Source organism: Canis lupus, chromosome 22, assembly GCF_048164855.1.
Source record: "Canis lupus baileyi chromosome 22, mCanLup2.hap1, whole genome shotgun sequence".
In the NCBI taxonomy this organism is placed as follows: Eukaryota; Metazoa; Chordata; class Mammalia; order Carnivora; family Canidae; genus Canis; species Canis lupus.
Genome location: NC_132859.1, coordinates 44,344,708 through 44,363,560, shown reverse-complemented (window position 1 = coordinate 44,363,560; position 18,853 = coordinate 44,344,708). Strand labels below are relative to the sequence as shown.

At 39.9% G+C, this 18,853-nt stretch overlaps 1 protein-coding gene and 1 long non-coding RNA gene across 4 annotated transcripts in view; both read left to right on the top strand.

Moving 5' to 3' along the window:
* Positions 1 to 17,684, top strand: part of EXOG (exo/endonuclease G) — a 28,603-nt gene extending 10,919 nt beyond the window's left edge. For both annotated transcript variants that reach the window (XM_072793315.1, XM_072793314.1), the window contains one exon: positions 15,794 to 17,684. In XM_072793315.1, coding sequence (XP_072649416.1) covers positions 15,794 to 16,255 — 462 coding nt within the window. In that variant the 3' untranslated portion in view covers positions 16,256 to 17,684. The remainder of the gene's footprint in view (positions 1 to 15,793) is intronic.
* LOC140614246 (uncharacterized) lies at positions 6,688 to 13,060 on the top strand. Of its 2 annotated transcripts, none has more exons than XR_012015151.1 (4): positions 6,688 to 6,824; positions 11,981 to 12,096; positions 12,768 to 12,805; positions 12,923 to 13,060. It is a non-coding gene; the product is annotated as an uncharacterized lncRNA (long non-coding RNA). The 2 variants fall into 2 exon arrangements; XR_012015152.1 differs by having other exon boundaries at positions 6,693 to 6,820.
* Positions 17,685 to 18,853: the final 1,169 nt, after the last annotated feature.

The window sequence follows — 18,853 nt, the reverse complement described above, 5'->3', positions numbered from 1 at the left end:
CATGTTGGGCTCCCTGCATGAAGCCTTTTTCTCCCTCTGCCTGTGTCTCTGCCTCTCTTTCTCTCTCTCTTTCTCTCTCTCTCTGTCTCTCATGAATAAATAAATAAAATCTTAAAAAAATAAAAAAAATATAAAAAAGGGAGACAGACTTATTATCAGTTAATCACTCTTAAGTGTGATATGCTGTACTAGAGATAAATACATAGATGAAGGGGTATCATAAGAGGACTGACCAACTCTATTGGTGTGGGTTGGGAAGACTTAACAAGGAAGTTATTTTTGAGCTAGATCTTGACAGATGAGTCAAGACTAAACTGAATCAAAGAACAACCATAGCGTACACTTGAATCTAATGTAATACTGTCAACTATACTGGAATTAAAATTTTTGAAAATGAGGAGCAAAAAGAGTAAACTGAGTCAGGAGGGGAGCATGGGAATTCCAAAAGATGTAGCAGTGTAAGCACAGGATGTTTGTGATTAACAGCATAATGGAATTCAGGTATCATTGATAAAGATTGGAGCTGAGAGTACAAAAAAGTATGGATGCCTCAAAGTAGATGAGGATTTCTATGATAGGTAGGACAGGGGCCAGATAGTAAAGGGCTTTGTAGTCCATGAAGGTTTGGATTTTAATTTTTAGATAGTAAGAAGTCATACATTTTTTTTTAAGCATGGGAGACATTTGTTTTGGGTTTTATAAAGAGTATTCTGACAGCACCGTGTAGAGAGGTAGAGGTAGGTAAGGAAGGGGTGTGAGAGAGAAGTGAGAGATGAGGAAATGAATGGGACATTACTGCAGTGGTCCATATGAGAACAGATACAGGGCCAAACTCAAGCAACTGGAGTGAGGATGATAAAGGAATACAGGAAAGCATAACCACAAATTAACTCTTTGGGTGAGGACATTTAGATGGCAGTGAGTGAAAAAGTGGGAGGAATGGCTTTTCTTTTACACGCTTGAGTTTTTGTTTTTTTTTAAACAAAGGTTTTGGGGTGCCTGGGTGGTGGTTCAGTTGGTTAAGCATCTGCCTTTAGCTCAGGTCATCATCTCAGGATCCTGGGAAAATTGAGAATTGCATCTAGAGGGTAGCTGAATTGATACAGTGATGCTGTGAGTTCTGTACAGGGTGGGGAACCAAGTGGAGTGAGGAGGAAGAGGTGATACAGTTAGTAAAGAGGGATTGAAGGACTTCCTGTAGGTCAAAGAGATGTATTTGGAGGGAACACCTAGCTCAGCTCTATATTTAATAAATATTGATTAGGTTATATGATTACTTAAGAGTCTGTGATAAAACTGAATGACCTGAGAAACAGATTTAGGAAAAAAAAAACCCAAAACTTTAGGGTATGTTCTGTCCCACTTGATGAGTAAGTATCCAGGGTGTTCACATTGGTTCTCACAACCTCAGAATATTCCAGAAGTTCTTATGGGAGGGCAAGAATGGCAAAGGAGTCAGAATTTGAAGCAGATTAATTTCTCTCCTCTGATCAATTTGCTAATTTAATTTTAGTATTTTCTGTTACATTAGAAGAAAAAAATTGCTTAAAGCTTCCTATAGTTTCTTATTTTTAAAAAATGAGTTATTCTTGATCTTTGTTAAATCCTCTTTACTCTTACCATTGGAAAAGAGATTCTTCTGACTTTGACTCTTTTTTTTTAAAGATTTTATTTATTTATTTGAGAGAGAGAGAGAGCGCATGTATGTGGGCAGGCCTGGAGAGGGGCAGAGGGAGAAGGAGAAGCAGACTCCCCACTAAGCAGGGAGCCCGATGCGGGACTCAATCCCAGGACTCTGGGACCATCACCTGAGCCAAAGGCAGATGCTAAACCCAGCTACCTGGGTGCCCCCCTGACTTTGACCTTTAAACATTAAGTGATCAAGTTTTTTTTTTTTTTAAAGATTTTATTTATTTATTCATGAGAGAAACAGAGAAAAAGAGAGGCAGAAACACAGGCAGAGGGAGAATCAGGCTCCATGCGGGGAGCCCGACATGGGACTTGATCCCAGGACTCCAGGATCACGCCCTGGGCTGAAGGCAGACACTAAACTGCTGAGCCACCCGGGCTGCCTGATCAAGTTTGTTTTATGTGTGCTTTGCTTTCATAAAATTGAAAGCTTACTGTGTAGTAGAAAGTATATTGTTTTTCTTAAATTGGATATAATTTTTAAAAATAGAACTTACACAAAATATTATGTATCTGCCAGTTCTTTCTGCTCAGTGGGCCTAGAAGCAGTGATATGCAGTTTAGCAGTGAGCAATACCTTAAGACCAGATCTTGTTTCTAAAAAAAGCAACTCCTACTAGAAGAACTGGGCATGTGAGGAAGTGCCTGATTCCAGGGGTGGTACAGGGAAAGTACAAAATGGAACATCTTGTGCCAGAAAGCAAGAAGTGCTCAAATGGTGGGGACTTGTCAAAAGGACATAGACATCAACTTGCAGGAGTTCCACCTTACTGTGTCTGGAGCTATTTGGTATAATATAATTGACTATAGACCTATTGAGTTGAATACGAATCCTTCTTCTTTTTTTTTTTTTTTTTTAAGATTTTATTTATTTATTCATGAGAGACAGAGAGAGAAGCAGGCTCCCTCCCAGCAGGGAGCCTGATGTGAGACTCGATCCCAGGTCTCCAGGATCAGGCCCTGGGTTGAAGGCGGCGCCAAACCGCTGAGCCACCCGGGCTGCCGCGAATCCTTACTTCTAATTCATAAATAAATACATGAGTGTAAGGAAAAACTTCGGCTTACTGTGTAGAATGCCAACTAATAAATTTATAAGAATGAAAGAGTTAGAAAAAATCATTTTGGGACACCTGGGTGGCTAAGTGGTTGAGCGTCTGCCTTTGGCTCAGGGCATGATCCCAGGGCCTGGGATCAAGTCCCACATCAGGCTCCTTGTGGGGAGCCTGCTTCTCCTTTTCTGCCTGTCTCTGCCTCTCTCTGTGTCTCTCATGAATAAATAAATAAAACCTTAAAAAAATCATTTTGCGATCATCATGGCAATAAGGGATTCAGGCAAGAATCATCAGTGGATGCTAAAACTAGTGATGCAAGTTTTATGGGAAAGAGGAAGTTTATATAGTTAAAAGTCTCTCCACAGATTACTTATTTTTTTTAAAGATTTATTTATTTATTATTTATGATAGACATAGAGAGAGAGAGGCAGAGACACAGGAGGAGGGAGAAGCAGGCTCCATGCTGGGAGCCTGATGCGGGACTCGATCCCAAGACACCAGGATCGTGCCCTGGGCCAAAGGCAGGCGCTAAACCGCTGAGCCACCCAGGGATCCCCCACAGATTACTTATTAATAACAAAGCAAGAAATGGTAACTGTACGTGGAGAAACTGTCGTTAACCAAGTGATCAAGATTAATACTGTTAGTAATGGCATTACTGATAAGCTGTACTTCCTGGTGGGATGCCCTGAGAAGAATACAGGATCACTTCTGTGATATTTCTGCCAAAAAGCATAACATTGAATCTCACCATGCAGAAATACCAGGCAAACCCCACTGAGGGTCATTCTGTGAAACAGCTGCCTTGTACTCTTCCAAAATGTTAGCATCATAAAAGACAAAGGCTGAGAAACTACCTTGGATAAATGGAGACTAAAGAGTCCTGAAAACAAAATTCATTGTGTGATCTGAGGTCAGATCCTAGATCAGAATAGAAACGTGATGAAAGAGGACATTATTGGACAGTTGGCAACATTTGAGATACGTAGATTAGATCACTGTATGTTTTCAGTCTGTTAAGTTTATTGATTTTGATAATCATACTGTGATTATATAAGTGAATGTCTTTACTCTTAGGAAATACATCCTAGAGGATGTGTCTATGACTTATTTTCGAAGGGTTTATGGAAAAGAAAAATAGAGGAAAAGAGAGTAATAAAGCGTATTGGGCCAAGTGGTAACAGTTGGTGAAGCTGTGAAGGGCACACAGGTGTTCTTTGTACTAATCTTATAAATTCTATATTTGAAATTAATTGAGAATGAAACATACATATATGTATATATATTTTGATGTATCTTTTCTATACAACAATCCTGCACTACACTAGAGTATATAAAACCACCCACTAAAGACTAACCTTGCTTCTCCTAAATAGTTCATCAGTAACTGCTATTCAAGTCTTAAAGAGAGTTTTAAAAGAGACTTGTCAGTTCTCCTCACCTGAATTAGTGCCATGGTGATAAAATGTGTGAGAGCAGTTAAGATCAGCTTCCTGAAGAGTAGACTTTGAGTAATAATCTTGTTTTTGGTTTTTACATGAAAGCCTTACTGGTCTTTGGTCTTTATTTTCAAGTTCTGTGCTCTGAACCTGTACTGTTAGTTTCCCATGTCCATATTAACTCACAGGACCTATTCATGCTCATTAGTAAATCTTTAATCCACCAAATCTTCCAAGTACCTGTCATGTGGGAGGAGGAATGTATACAGAATTATAAATGACATGCCTTAACCTATACTCTTGACTACTTTCTCCTTTCTTTCCTGGATTTCACGTCCACAAATTATCTCTCTCAATTTCTTTGAGTCAGCAACTGTTATCAATTCTCTTTCTTAATAACTTTTACTCAGATTTTGCTGAAGCTCTGAACACCTGCAGTGTAATAGTAATAGAGGCCTATGGTGACTTTCTCTGCCTCCCTTTCTGTTGGGGCCAGTCTGTCTGGAGTCCAGAAATCATGACAGATAAAGTACATATTTTTGTTTTTCTCATCCTCAAAACCATCAGAAATGAGTAGTACCAAAAGAACAGAAAAGGAAACTTCATTTGTACTGAAATCAGGAAATGTCCATAGTCATATCAAGAATGTCAAATAATATCTGAAAGATAAAATACATTTGGACTAAGTTATAAAAAGTCATTAAAAAAATTTTTTTTACAGATTTTATTTATTCATGAGAGACACAGAGAGAGAAAGGCAGAGACATAGGCAGAGGGAGCCGATGTGAGACAGGGAGCCGATGTGGGACTCGATCCCGGGACTCCAGGATCACACTCTGAGCCGAAGGCAGATGCTCAACCACTGAGCCACCAGGTGTCCCAATTATAAAAGGTTATTAATTTGGTATGTGTTTTTTTTTTTTTATCAAAGTGTGGGGCAGAGTACTGGAATTAGTAAGGAAGTTTTTAGTAAGGAAGAATTTCTTAGATTCTTTTTTTTCCTTTCTCTTCTATAGAACCTTAGCAGATACCTTTCTATTAATTTTAAAGCCTTTGAATCTATTTTTCATTAATTATGTATTATGTTAGAAGTTGTGAAGCTAGAGGCACCTGGGTGGCTCAGCAGTTGAGCATCTGCCTTTGGCTCAGGTTGTGATCTCGGGGTCCTGGGATACAGTCCCACATGGGGAGCCTGCTTCACCCTCTGCCTATGTCTACCTCTCTCTCTCTGCATCTGACATGAATAAATAAAAATAAAATCTTTAAAAAAGTTGTGAAACTAGATACTTATATTAAACATAGTTTAATCTTGATGCCCCCCTCCCCCCGCTATGGCATTGAAACCATAATTGCCAATCTCTCTTTTTTTTTTAAGATTTTATTTTATTTATTTATTTGAGAAAGAGAGCATGCGCATGAGCTGGGGAAGGAGCAGAAGTAGAGGGATAAGCAGACTATGCTAAGCTGAGCCATCCAGGTGCCCCTGTAATTGCCCATCTTTTAATGAGCCTTGAATTTAAACTTTAAAAATTTGTTGTTAAAAAATAAATACATAGATAAAAATTTGTTGTTATGGAACTATATGTGAATAGTAATGAAAATGTTAAACCTTAAACATTAAAGTATATGATATCATAATGAAATTCAAATAGTATAAGATATGAGTGAGAGGAATAGTCAGCTCCTGGTCCCAGTTCCACTGTCCATTTTCCTAGTTCTTCTGGTTATCTCTCTATCTGAGAATAACGGGTGCTAAACTGTATTTCTTAATTTCGATTTACCCATTTTAAACAGTCTCTGTTGCTGCTTTTACTATGAAATATATGAAATTTCTTTAGTTCACTTCACAAGCTGTTACATTATGTGTCATTCATGTTATTTTTAGTTCTTCTATTGGTAAATTTTACATCATAACCTTTATATAGTATACATATACCTTTACTTCTTGATCTGTTATTTATGTATTGTTGAGGTTTATAGCATTTACACTTGTATTTACTAGTTCTAATTTGGTCTGAGCTCTGCCTATAGCAGAGATGTAAGACAGAGTGTTCCTGGGTCATATCCAGCCCATAGTTTATTTGATTTGGTTCAGATAGTATGTTGTTTTTTCATCAGTTGGTAATTTTTCATAATTGGGAAGAGATTTCACACAAAAATCCAGGTATTAGGTTCTCTTAAAAACAGATGACTCCGACACTTGGCACATATTCCCTTAGGTGCACTCACTAGATGAGAATAATAGCTTTCTCCTTCAATGGAGCCCATGTTCCTCCATTCATCATAGTCTTCACCTGGCCCATTTCATCCATTATATTTCCTGCCCAGCCCTTGTTGGTCTTTGAGTTTTATAATCCTGGCTCTATTAAAACTGTAAAAACAGCATGTATAGTACTGTGAATCTTTTTTTTTTTTTTTTTTTTTAATTTTTATTCATTTATTCATGATAGACACAGAGAGAGAGAGGCAGAGACACAGGCAGAGAGAGAAGCAGGCTCCATGCACCGGGAGCCCGACGTGGGATTCGATCCCGGGTCTCCAGGATCGCGCCCTGGGTCAAAGGCAGGCGCTAAACCGCTGCGCCACCCAGGGATCCCAGTACTGTGAATCTTTAAGTAGAACGTTTCCATTTGTAAAGAAGTAGGTATGATCCTGTATTAAGTCTGTGCCACTGGAGAGATAAGTATTACCACAAACAACAAAAATTTGGGAGGTGGAAAGTAAAGGAGACAGGGTATTATAATTGCTATTTTAAAAAATATAATAATATGCTTTTACTTTCTATTGCAGACCATTTAACCTTTCTATCATCCTATTTTTTAAAAAGGCAAATCAGTTTCTTCTTAAAGATATTCTTGGAATCCTCTGACTTCTGTTCTAATATGAACCGTTGGTTTCCTCCCTTCCATCCCTTTTCTCCCACCCTCCCTTCTTTTCTTCCTTTCATTCAGCAAATATATATTAAGCTCCTACTGTGTACCTGGCACCATTCTAGGCATTTCTGATAATAGCAGCAAACAAAGCTGTATGTTATATGGAGCTTAGGTTATAGTGGAGGAGATGCACAATAAACAAAATACCATATTAGAAAAAGAAAACACAAGGTTGGAAAAGAAAGACAGAATAGGCTGCTAAGAGGAAGTGAGGCTGAGCAGAAACCTAAGTGAAGTGAAGGAGGAGTAACGTATATGAGGAGTTTTCCAGCAAGTGAAAAGACACCAGGGTGAGGTTAGCTTGGCATATTTAAGGAGCTGCAGAATGCCAGTCTGACTAGAGCAGAGAGCACCGAAGAGGAGGAGGGCAAGGTAGAGGGAGGCAGTGGGAAGAAATCCAGATTGTATTCACAGAGCGCGATGCTGTTTGATCAGGATAGTGGCATAATCTGGTTAGAATTTTATTTTATTTATTTTATTTTACTTTATTTTATTTTATTTTATTTTATTTTATATTTTATTTTATTTTATTTATTTTATTTTATTTTATTTTATTTTATTTTATTTTATTTTATTTTATTTTATTTTATTTACTTATTACCTTTGTTTAGAAATTTAAAGCCCACTCTGGCTGCTGTATGTGAGGAATAGAAGAATAGCTGGACCACCTAAAAGGCTGATGGAATAGTCTAAATGAGAAGTAACAATGGCTTGACTAGGGGAGTGGTGGTAGAAATGGTGAGAAATGGTCTCATTTAGGATGTGCCTTGTAGTAGAACGGATGGTACTTCCTAATGGGTTAAGTTGTAGACAAAGAGGTAAAGAGTAGTAACACTAGCTTTCAGTCTGAGATCATGAAGATCAGAGAGAAGCAGGTCTGGAGGCTGGAAATCAGGGGTGGTTTTGGCTGTGTGAATGGGAGATTATTTGATGTCCAGAGCAGGCTATGAGTTTGGTTCTTAGGAGAGGTTGAAGTGATCTGCTTGGGAGTGGTCAGCACAGCAGATGGTATTTAAAGCTGTGATGAAATCATGTAAGTGAATATAGATGGGAGAGAACAGATCTGAGTTCTTAACCCTGGCGGGCTCAGACATTCAGAAGTCAAGAGGAAACAATTTTTGAGGCAGAAGAAAAATCAGGGAAGAGTGGTGTCCCCAAAGCCAAGTGAAGAAAGCATTTCATGGAGGGAATGATGAGTGAAATGTTGAAGGAATGATGAACTGATCATTGGACAATCTCTGTAAGCTGTTGTAGTTTTAAGTCAGCTGCACATCTCTCTGTTTCTTTACAGATAGCTGTTAGCTTAGGTCCCTTTTATCTTGTGCTCCCTCTTCCTCCTCCTTGGATTCCTTGTTTTGTTTTGTTGGCGTACATCCTCAGATTCTTTCTGGAAGAGTCGTTGGATGGTAAATTTTCTTGCTATGTGACAGGCTCTCCAGACAGTTTTATGTACACTGTAAAGTTTGAGAATCATCCTTTTAGGAAATATTTTTCCAGCTTCATCCTGGAGGCAGGACAAGGGCCTGCTGCTTTTGGTCACTCAAGAATTCTGTAGGTGGATTCGTCTGTCTCACACCTTGATTTTGACACCCTTTACTTACTGGAGCACAACATAAGGGGCTGTGAATATCCAAGCTTTGACTCCTTCCTCTTTGTTTTATCTAACATGTCAGCATCTCTGTCTTCCAGAAATTCATGGCACTTCTTAGTCCACTAACACATTACTCTGTCATTCTCTGTACTTGCATGAATTGGTTCTGTGACAGGCCTGCTTGCTGCCATTTTGGGTGTGTATGTATATTTTTTAGATTGAGGGAAGAAGAGGAGCAGAAGCCTGGGCCCAGGTTGCCATCTTGAACTAGAAACCTCCTTTAATATTTATTCATTAGTTTTTTGCACATCCTTGGCAAAGCAAGTTGATATTTTTAAACATTTCACTTTGAAATAATTTCAAATTTGTAGAAAAGTTGTAAGAATAAAGAACTCTCCTACATGTTTCACCTAGATTCATTAGTTGTTAGCATTCTGCAGTGTTTGCACCCTCTTCTCTATGCATACACCTTATACTGATTAATATCTCAATCATTCAAGAGTTCATTGCAGATATCTTGTCCCTTTCCCCCTAAATATTCTCTCCCATAACCACCATATAATTATCAAATTTGTGAAATTCGACATATAAGAATATTATCTGGAGAATGGTCTGTATTCGCATTTTGCCACTTGCTCCAATAATATTCTTCATACAGTTTTCCCCCCCAGATTTGGAATGAAGTCCAGGATCATGGATTGCGTGCATTTAGCTGTCATGTCTCTTTAATCTTTAGTCTTCTTTAATCTCAAGTGGTAGTTCCTCAGCATTTTTGTCCTTAATAATGTTGACATTGTTAACGGATGTAGGCCAGTTGTTTGGTAGTATGTTCTTTAAATTGGGTTTGTCTCTTGTTTCCTCTGATTAAATTCAGTTATGTTTCTGGTAGAACATCCCAGAGGTGAGCTTGTGTGCCTCTTGGTGCATCACAACAGCATGCATATACTATCTGGTTGTCCTGTTATGGTGATACTAACTTGGATCACTTGATAAAGGTGGTGTCTTCTAGATTTCTTCACTGCTAAGTTATCATTTCCCCTTTGAAATTAATCAGCTGTCTGTAAAAGTCCTTTGAGACTGTGTAAGTATTCTTTTCCTCTTCAAACTGTCACCTGCTAGTTTTAGCAGCCACTGAATATTCTGGCCTGAATCAGTTATTACTATAATTGTTGGCAAGTAATGATTTTTTAATTAGTATTTCTTTTGTTTTTAGTAATTGACATTCTACTGTAGGAAGAGCTTTTCCTTCTTATTTATTATCAGTATGAACTGATGGATTCTTATTTTATTCAATGAATTTTAATCAGTCTTCTGTGTACATTTTGATGCTCAAATTGTCTCCAATTTGGCCAGTGGGACCCCTTTCAGGCTGTCTCCCGTGTGCTCTGACACATCTTCATCATGTTCTTAGCACTTCTACTTTCTGGCATAATGTGATATTCCAGGCTCATCTTGACCAGACTCTGGGATCAGCCATCTCTGTAAGGAGCTCTGGTTCCTTTTAATGGGGTTTAGTAATTTAGAAACCAGGATCTGGATGACAAGTTGATTCTTGAGTGCTTGGGCTGCTGTTGGCTTGTCATGTGTGTTCACCACATTTATTTTTAGCCTTTTATAGTGGGTAGAGAGAGAGCCCCAAAGAACATAGTATACAAATTCTATTGCCTCTAGTGGTTCACTGTCGGGAAGGCCTTTTTTCCCATCTTCATTGTTCCTTGGTGTTTTTTTTGAGATTTATAGACCCTGGTCATAAAGAAAGCACTTACCTGTGTGTGTGTGTGTGTGTGTGTGTGTGTGTGTGTGTGTGTGTTGTGTGTGCATATGCATTGGTGAATGTTGATAGGAATGTATCTCCCTGGAGAAGAATATTGTTTTTCTTTTTTCTTTTAGAATCGTATCAAAGTGATTTACTTTTTTATATTTTTTCACTAACTCTTTTGTAGTAATGGAGCTTTTGTTAGATGTGGCATTATTTTTTTAGATTAAATGATTTCAAGTGGAATTTTAAAGTTAAAAATCTGTGGTGTACCTATTAGCATGAAAGCAAAATATGATCCTTTGGTAAATTAAATTGGAAAAATTGTTTCAGCTTGCCATTTTAAGAATTCAGTTCGGCCAAAAGTTTTTTACATATGCATACACATATATACATACACGTAAACTTAGGACAGTTTGGTTAAGGAAAACAGACATGGGAGGCAAAGCTAGCCGCGGGGAAGAGATAGGAGAAAGTAGGATATGTGCTGAAAAACAGTAAGTTCCTCAGACAGTTGGGTTAGAGCTTCATACAGGGAAGGAGACAGAAATAAAAGGAAAAGTTGGGGCCCAGTGACCAAAACCTAAACGCCCAGCTCAAAAACATTCAGGCTGCTCTCTAGCAATTCATAATAAAACAGTTGTGAATCAGACCACATCCTTTAGTGATGCTGAAATAGGGGACATAGCATTGCCCAGCCCTAGAGAGCAGTCTGTTCCTCTCAATGAATAAATATTTGAATTGTGAATTCCTGTTTTCAGGGGAATGTCTTGCAATTATGTATGTCTGTTAGAATGCCTGGGAAGTGTTTTCTTTTCTCAGATCCAGCCATTTAATATTTATTGCTTGTTTACAACTATATTCTGAATCTGATTTTAGGAGAATATAGCTAATAAAACAAGAGTGTTTATTTCGTTTTCTTTCTAGACAATGACACATGTATGCGTATACTGTGGAGGGAGTAAAGCAAATGAACTGGTGTTAATCTACCATCCGGTATATAAGCAGTCTTAGACATGTTGTCTCATTCAGTCCTCACAAGCAGTTCTTACAAAGCAGTATTGGTCATCTTCTTTTATATGCAAAGAAATTGAGGCTTAAAGGAGTCAAGTCCAAGTCACATAGCTAGTCGTTGTCAAAGGGGAGATCCAAATATGGATCTGTCTACTTGTATGAGAGCTGCCAGTTATTCTATAGCATTGTTCTTCGAAGCCTTCAAAAGCAGTAAAGGAGTTGCTGTACTTTTCCCATATAGCAGCTTAAAGCTAGGAGGTAAAAGATGGTCAGGATGGAGAGCAGTTGCAAGTGATTTTTGCTAGCATGCAAAAAATAAGAACAGAAAATGGGCCAAAAGGAGGATCCCTTATAGCCAGGCAGAAATGTCTGTTAGAATATACAGGAAAGGATCACAGTGTCATAGGACTTGAGTGAATGTGAGCCCAGGGGAAGATTAGTAGCAGTGATTTTATCAGAAGTGAGTCATCTGACAGCTCTAATCAGAATCACCCCCTTTATTATAGCTGAGGTCATCCATGTGCTTTCTCTGATGTGCCTGTTGCAAGAAGAGATTGATTCCAGACAAGTGAAACATACCTGAAGATTCTGGCCCGAACATTTTAAGTGACCTGACAAGAAAGTGAGCTTCAAATTTTTCAACTTGGTGGTGGTGGTGGTAATGTTAGAAGTACTTAACAGTCTGTATTTTCATCTATAGCATTACTTTCCAAACTAATTCCAAACCAGTTCCTAGAGGAGGAGGAAATTAAAAACATGCCTCCAGGAATCTTGAGGCATCACCTGAAGTGATCCAGAAGTATTTTTTTTTTTTTTTTCCGAAATCTCCTGTTGTCTCTTTAGGCAGAGCTTTTGTTCATTTCTGTATCTGTTTTAATTGAAAAATAAATGATTTTTACTGGTTAAGTATCTCCTTACTCCCACCCTAAGTCTCCCAAGTAGGATTGATAGTCTGGGAAGGTGGTGCTTCTGGTATTGTGACTTGGCAGTCCCCAGCCTCCTTATCCAGAGCAGGTGCCCAGTGTGAGCAGCACAGTCTCCCCAGGTCTCTGCTGTCGCACAAGTTCCTCTAGAGGCTTGGCATGCAGCATGAGGGTTGGCCACCTGCCTTTTGACTTTGCCACACATCCTGACTCCCTTCTTTCCTTATTCCTCTTTCCTCTCAGGTATGGAGCCCCTATTTATTACACTGTCATGGTTTCTTTCTGTCACTTGATTGGATTGACTTTTTAAGAGTTTGGCCTCAATGTGTCCAGCAGTTTTATTTTTGGATTTTCTTTTTTATCTTCCCAGGGGAATGTAAACCAAATATATCTATGTGATTCTAGCAGGTACATATATTTTCCTTGTGCTGCTGCTTTACTTATTTTATTTATTTATTTATTTATTTATTTATTTATTTATTTATTTATTATTTATTTTATTTTTTAATTTTATTTATGGCACAGTTGCAGTATGTATATGACCTGACAAATGGCAGACCTATCCTGAGTATTGTTTGTTGCCAGGCTTTTCTGGCACTGAGTCAGCATGAAGGCCCAGTTTTGTGTGTGTGGAGCTGGGGCGGAAAAGAGCAAATTGTCATTTCTGTCTCTTGGACGGAAGGAAACTTCAGGCCAGCAGGTACGAAAACTGACTTGAGGTTGTGAATGAGTGCCAGCTTTATAGGTGTTCTATATGTGTTTTCCAGTTATACCCAGTTGATTTCCAGTTTTTGTTACAGTCTTGGCAAGAGTTCCATGCTTTTTGGTAATTTAACAGCAGCGAGGATTTCCTCTGTAGTGTCAAGGCCAGGACTTGATCAGGTCTCTGAGGTTCCAGTTCCTATCAGTTTTTAGAAATGTTTTATGAAAGACTTCTAGTTTTCCCAGAACTAGGAGAATTTTATTATGTAGGTTGAGTTGTTTACAAAAAAGATAGCTTTAGAATTAGGTTTTCTTTTTTAAATCTTAAATTCAAGGAAAAAACAGTGGATTTTCTTAATTTCCAAATGTTGCTGGTTCCTATTTATTTATTTATTAAAAGATTTTATTTATTTATTCATGAGAGACACAGAGGGAGAGAGAGAGAGAGAGAGAGAGAGAGAGAGGCAGACACACCAGCAGAGGGTGAAGCAGGCTCCATGCAGGAAGCCCAATGTGGGACTCGATCCTGGGACTCCAGGGTTATGCCCTGGGCTGAAGGCAGGCGCTAAACTGCTGAGCCACCCAGGAATCCCCGCTGGTTCCTATTTTAAACAGGTTACAGATGTTTACTTCCTAAGAACAAAGGAGACTGAATCAGAGAAGATAGTGGCTAAGTTTTCATTTTTCTATTTATTTTTAGGGATAGTATTTTGCTCCTCCTTGTTGGAATATTATGTGAAGGTTGTGGGTGAGATAATCATACCCTGTGGTTCTTAGTAGGCATTGTTGTGTCCCGTGAGGGTTCTTAAAAGCAGTAATGGATGTCCTCTAGCTCTTGTGTGAGTTTTTGAAGACCTAAGATTTTTTGTTAGAAGTCATTTTTTAAAATGTCAAATTCCTTTACTTTTGGCTGGAGTTTAATGACTCCTACTAGAAGCCCTGGTTGGCAGCAGGTGGGCATGACAAATTAATTATTCTTGAAATTCGTTATTTGTAGACAGAGTTCAGGAGGAGAGAAAACAATCAAGTGAATGGTCTAGAAGGCTCCTCATACTGGGAGTCCGAGACTGTACTGCAGTGGTGGAGGTGTCCACCAGGTGGCATCAGGGATTTGCTTTACTGTTGGCTCCCCAGCTAACCCTTGATCCCCAGTTACACTTCTGCCTCTTGGTGAACTATGGCTCAGCTGCAGCTGTGCCCTCAGTTCCGGTCCCTCACTTCCTTAGTGCTGTCTGTACTCTATATTCTACCTCCCATGAAAGCAGTGGGGATTGACTCCTCTCAGTAAGAAGCTTCTTGAGAACAGACACCAGGACATTCACTGTAAAGTGTGCTCCTTTGTGTGTTTCCAGCAGTGCCAGCCATCGCCCCTATGAGTTGCATTGTTGAATTAACATCTGTTGGTGATCTGTGGGCTATTGTGAACCTCCATAGAGTTCACCTTCAGTGTTTTTTGCCTTGAAGAGTGCATTCATTTTCCCAGCTGCATAAATGACTTGTTGTAGGGGTGTTGGGTTTTGTGCTTGTAGATTGTGTATTTTTGTGAACTTTAAAGTGAACACTTACCAGCCACTTTCACTGACTTTAGAGACTAGTTACAGAAATCAACCCTGTAGATGGGGCTTCCCCGTCTGCAGTTTGTCTTGGCAATGGAACCTCCATGCATGCCAGACAGCAGATAGCCATGGCATTCTTAGGCTATGTGCCATGTAGGTAGGAACTTGAGAAAAGCAGGAAAGAATCCTTGTAGCTCTCATCCGTCTGCCTTATCTGGGCTCCCAGCAGGGCCTCCTGTGGCAGGCAGGTTTGACCAGAGCAAATGCCTACTTGGACCAAGGAAGGGTCCGGGAGGGGTAGTCACATACATATTGTAGTTGAATAGTATCATTTTATTGGAGACCATTAAGGAAATGGATGTTCAGTTTTCCTTTTTCAGAAAACAGATATGGCTTTTAAGCCAATTGGAAGAAAATTTGAAAAGGTTCCTTGATAATGTTATTTTATTATTAGAGCTGACCTACACAGGCAATCAAGTTGTTTGCAGGACTGACCCTGGCTTCTTTGTTGTATGGATACCTTTGCAAAATGTTTGGTTTGAGGACACATTCAGAAACCTTGTGTTTGATAATAGGCCCAAGAGTGTGCAAAAGTCTGAGCAAGCAGCATTTACATTTGCTTAATTTAATTTAAAAAATGAGCTACAGTCTAGGCGAAACCAGAGCTAGTAATACCAATGTAGTATGTCTGGCTGCTTTTCTGAGAGCTATTTGTTTAGCTCCCTAGTGAATTTGATAAACTAAGGCCATATTTTTATTTCTAGAGCTGGGAGTTACCAAGCTGGCAGTTTTGACCTTTGAATGTTTAGAGCACCAGAAGTTCTGACTATGTGATGAAGAGAAAATGACAGCATTTCTTGCCTATTAAAAACCCAGGACATTCCTTTGCCCTTTGTCCTACAAACAGCAGAGGATGTGGCATTATTTTTAAAAATATGATCAGAATCTACCTGTTGGATGCTCATCTTTTCTGTGAATCTGTATTTTGGTTTATCATTACCTTTGGCATTTGAATTTAAATTCATTGGTGGGGTAGCTTATAAATGCCTTTTCAGAAATGTTTTGAAAATATTTTCAGGAAAAATTTGGACACTGCTAGCATGAGTTAGCTTTGCTAACATGGTTGCTTTGTTTTTAGGTGATTGGTGAGGACAATGTGGCAGTCCCCTCGCACCTTTATAAAGTGATCCTGGCTCGCAGAAGCCCGACGTCTGCTGAACCGCTGGCACTAGGGGCCTTCGTGGTGCCCAATGAAGCCATTGGCTTCCAACCCCAGTTAAATGAATTCCAAGTGAGCCTTCAGGATCTGGAAAAGTTGTCAGGACTGGTGTTTTTTCCTCATTTGGATAGAACTAGTGGTATCAGGAATATCTGCTCTGTGGACACCTGTAAGCTCCTGGATTTCCAGGAGTTCACTCTGTACCTGAGCACAAGGAAGATTGAGGGAGCCCGATCAGTACTCAGGCTGGAAAAGATCATGGAACATTTGAAGAATGCAGGGATTGAACCGGATGATTCCTTCATGAGCCGCTATAAGAAGAAGCTAGAAGAACTCCAAGCTAAGGAGCAGGCAGGAATCCTGGAGAGAAACTCATCTTAGTTTTTTTTTTTTTCTCAGAAGATATGTGACAGCATCTGTAATGAAGCAGGTGTGTCCTCTTCAGGCTAGTGCATTTTAGTAGCTTTGCTTGCTTAAAAGAAATGATGAAATCCTAAATTTAAGACTAAATTTCGCCCCAAAAAGATGAAAGATCTAAAAGTTTTGTCAGTTTTTTATTTGATGCAAGAATGGATTATTAAGGGAACCGTAGGACCTGCGGATTGGGTGCTGATCTTGTGTCGGGTTCACACAGGACTCTGGACACAAGATGACCTGGTCTTTGTGTCTGTCTGGATGTTAGCGCGGGAAAGCATTTTATTTTCATGCCTCCGAATCATGCACGGTCTTTGATGTATTTGCTCATCTTTCCTGGAGGCCAGTGTTGAATGTTTTCTTTCTCTAGGACCTGAGTTGGTCTTTGAGGTGGCATTTGGATACCCTCTGTGTACTGTCCTGTCAACATTTATGATAGTGTTACATATTTGTTTCTTGCTCCTTCTCTCATAGAGCTGCTGGTCCTCCATTTCTGTCCTATAGAAGCCTTCAGCTACACTTTCTGCACACGTAGTGTGTTCACTATACCAAGCTCATTGCTTTACAGCGATTCTCCGACATAAATACCACTGCCCTCATTTTACGTGTAAAGAAATTAAGCCTTGGGGACCTTATGTATTTTGTCCAGGGTTCACCTTTCCAAAGAAGTAATCCCAGAAGTAAGAGGCATGTGGGGCTGAGAAGAAAGACAACATGAAATAGATTGAAATAATCCTGACACAGAGGCTTTTGACTCAGAACTGTATTCACGTGGGAATCGGTGATCCTGGACCCGTTTGCTAAGAGGGGTCTGGTTTCTTGTCTGCCATCGAGCTAAAAGGTCCTGAATGTCCTCTGACTTGAGCCCTCAGCTCTTTGGGAAGAAACAATCACAGGTGTTTGAAAGTTAGAGGGCCTTGCTTTGTGGGGTTTATCAGAGCCCCTACTTGCCTCCAGGAATGCAGCTCTTTTAGTGACCAGATGGTGCCAAGTTGATATATTCTTTGCTTTTTAAGGTGAGCAATTTGTCCAAAGATTAAGGGACCTAAAAGTCTGTGCCCACAGATCCAGGAGCTCATGATTTGCTTCCCTGGGTAGTATGGGGCAGGCAGTGCTTTGAGCCAAATACTCAAAGACAATTCTCACTATTTTTAGGGGAAGCAGCGACTTTTTTTCTGAGCCATGTCTCTGCATTTGGGTTTACATGGAATCCTTTCCCCGGCCTACCATAAGTATAGGCAGTGAAATACCTTAAAATAGGGCCCAGGAGCTTGTCTAAATGTACCCTAGCTCTGCTGTCTTTTCGAGTGGTATTACAAGAACAGTTTTTATGGTGTTTCATGTGTTTGTAACAAATGCCAAGGCTTTAATATAAAGGTAAGATGATAATGTTTGACCTTGTTCTCCTTTATTTGGATAAAAAAAGAAAAGTTGGGGGGTGAGAACACAGCCTGATTAATACCAGTCTGTTTTATCACACCGATCGCCATTAGCTTATGCCAGTCCTTCTCAGGGATAAAGAGCCAAAATGTCACTGTGACCAAAAAATATGTTGGGCTCTCTCCTTGTGGGAGGGGTGATGATGGGACCTTCTGGTGTAGTGTTGTCCCAGAGCCTGAGGGGGCAGCTCTGTGGGAGAAGTCCTGTATCTCCAGAGGTGAGCCCCCAACTCCTTCCCCCACTTCTAGCTCTGTGCCCAGTTCTGGCCTGAATTTCCTTCAGCCTTGGCCTTGCCACGCTCCTCTCACTCCTGTCCCTCCGCCTAGATGGTGGAGGATCTTGATTTTTAGGTCAATAAATTGAAGTGCTTTAGGTTTTTAGTATGAAAAGTGCTACTTGGTCATTGTGAAAAATAGAAATCCATGCTTGTAATAAAACAAAAACACAACAGCAATAACAACAACAAAAAAACGCAGTCTCCCAATCTTCATTTTCACATGGAGGAGTTGTATTGGTGTACAAGGAGTGATGCTTGACTTGTCTGAACACTTCTGTTAAGATTCCGTTAAGAGTCCCTCCAGAACAAACTGAAATGTAAATACTCAGCAGAGCTTAGAATTTTCCCCAGGATCAAATCACTTCAGCCTACCCCGGTAGGGCTGCTGATATTTGCTCTCGGATGCAGGAGAACCCCGGGCCACTCCCCAGCACCAGGTCTGTCCCCTGATTGAATAAGCTCCTCATTACCCACCTGAACCAGTCAGCCTCCAGATGGTCCCTCCTTGGGGTCAGCCAAATTCTCAGGCCAGGCCTAGGACTCCCCCTCCTGTCTGGTGATGCTCAGGGAGGATCTTGACTGAGAAGTCTGCAGCCATCTTTATGGGCTCTGCTGCCAGAAGCTCTATCTGTAGGTGAGGGGCATTCCCTGATCTCACCCCCAGTGACATCTTTGAGAATCCAGGCTCTCTTTGGTCTCTGGATTGAGAATATTTGACCAATGTTACATGCGGCAAAGTAGGACTTGTGTGCCAGCCCCTTACTATAGGCTAGCATTGCTGCTTTGCACCTTGACCTTTAAATAACTAAAAACCTCTGCCGCTCCGTTGTGCCTCTGAAGCACCCAGA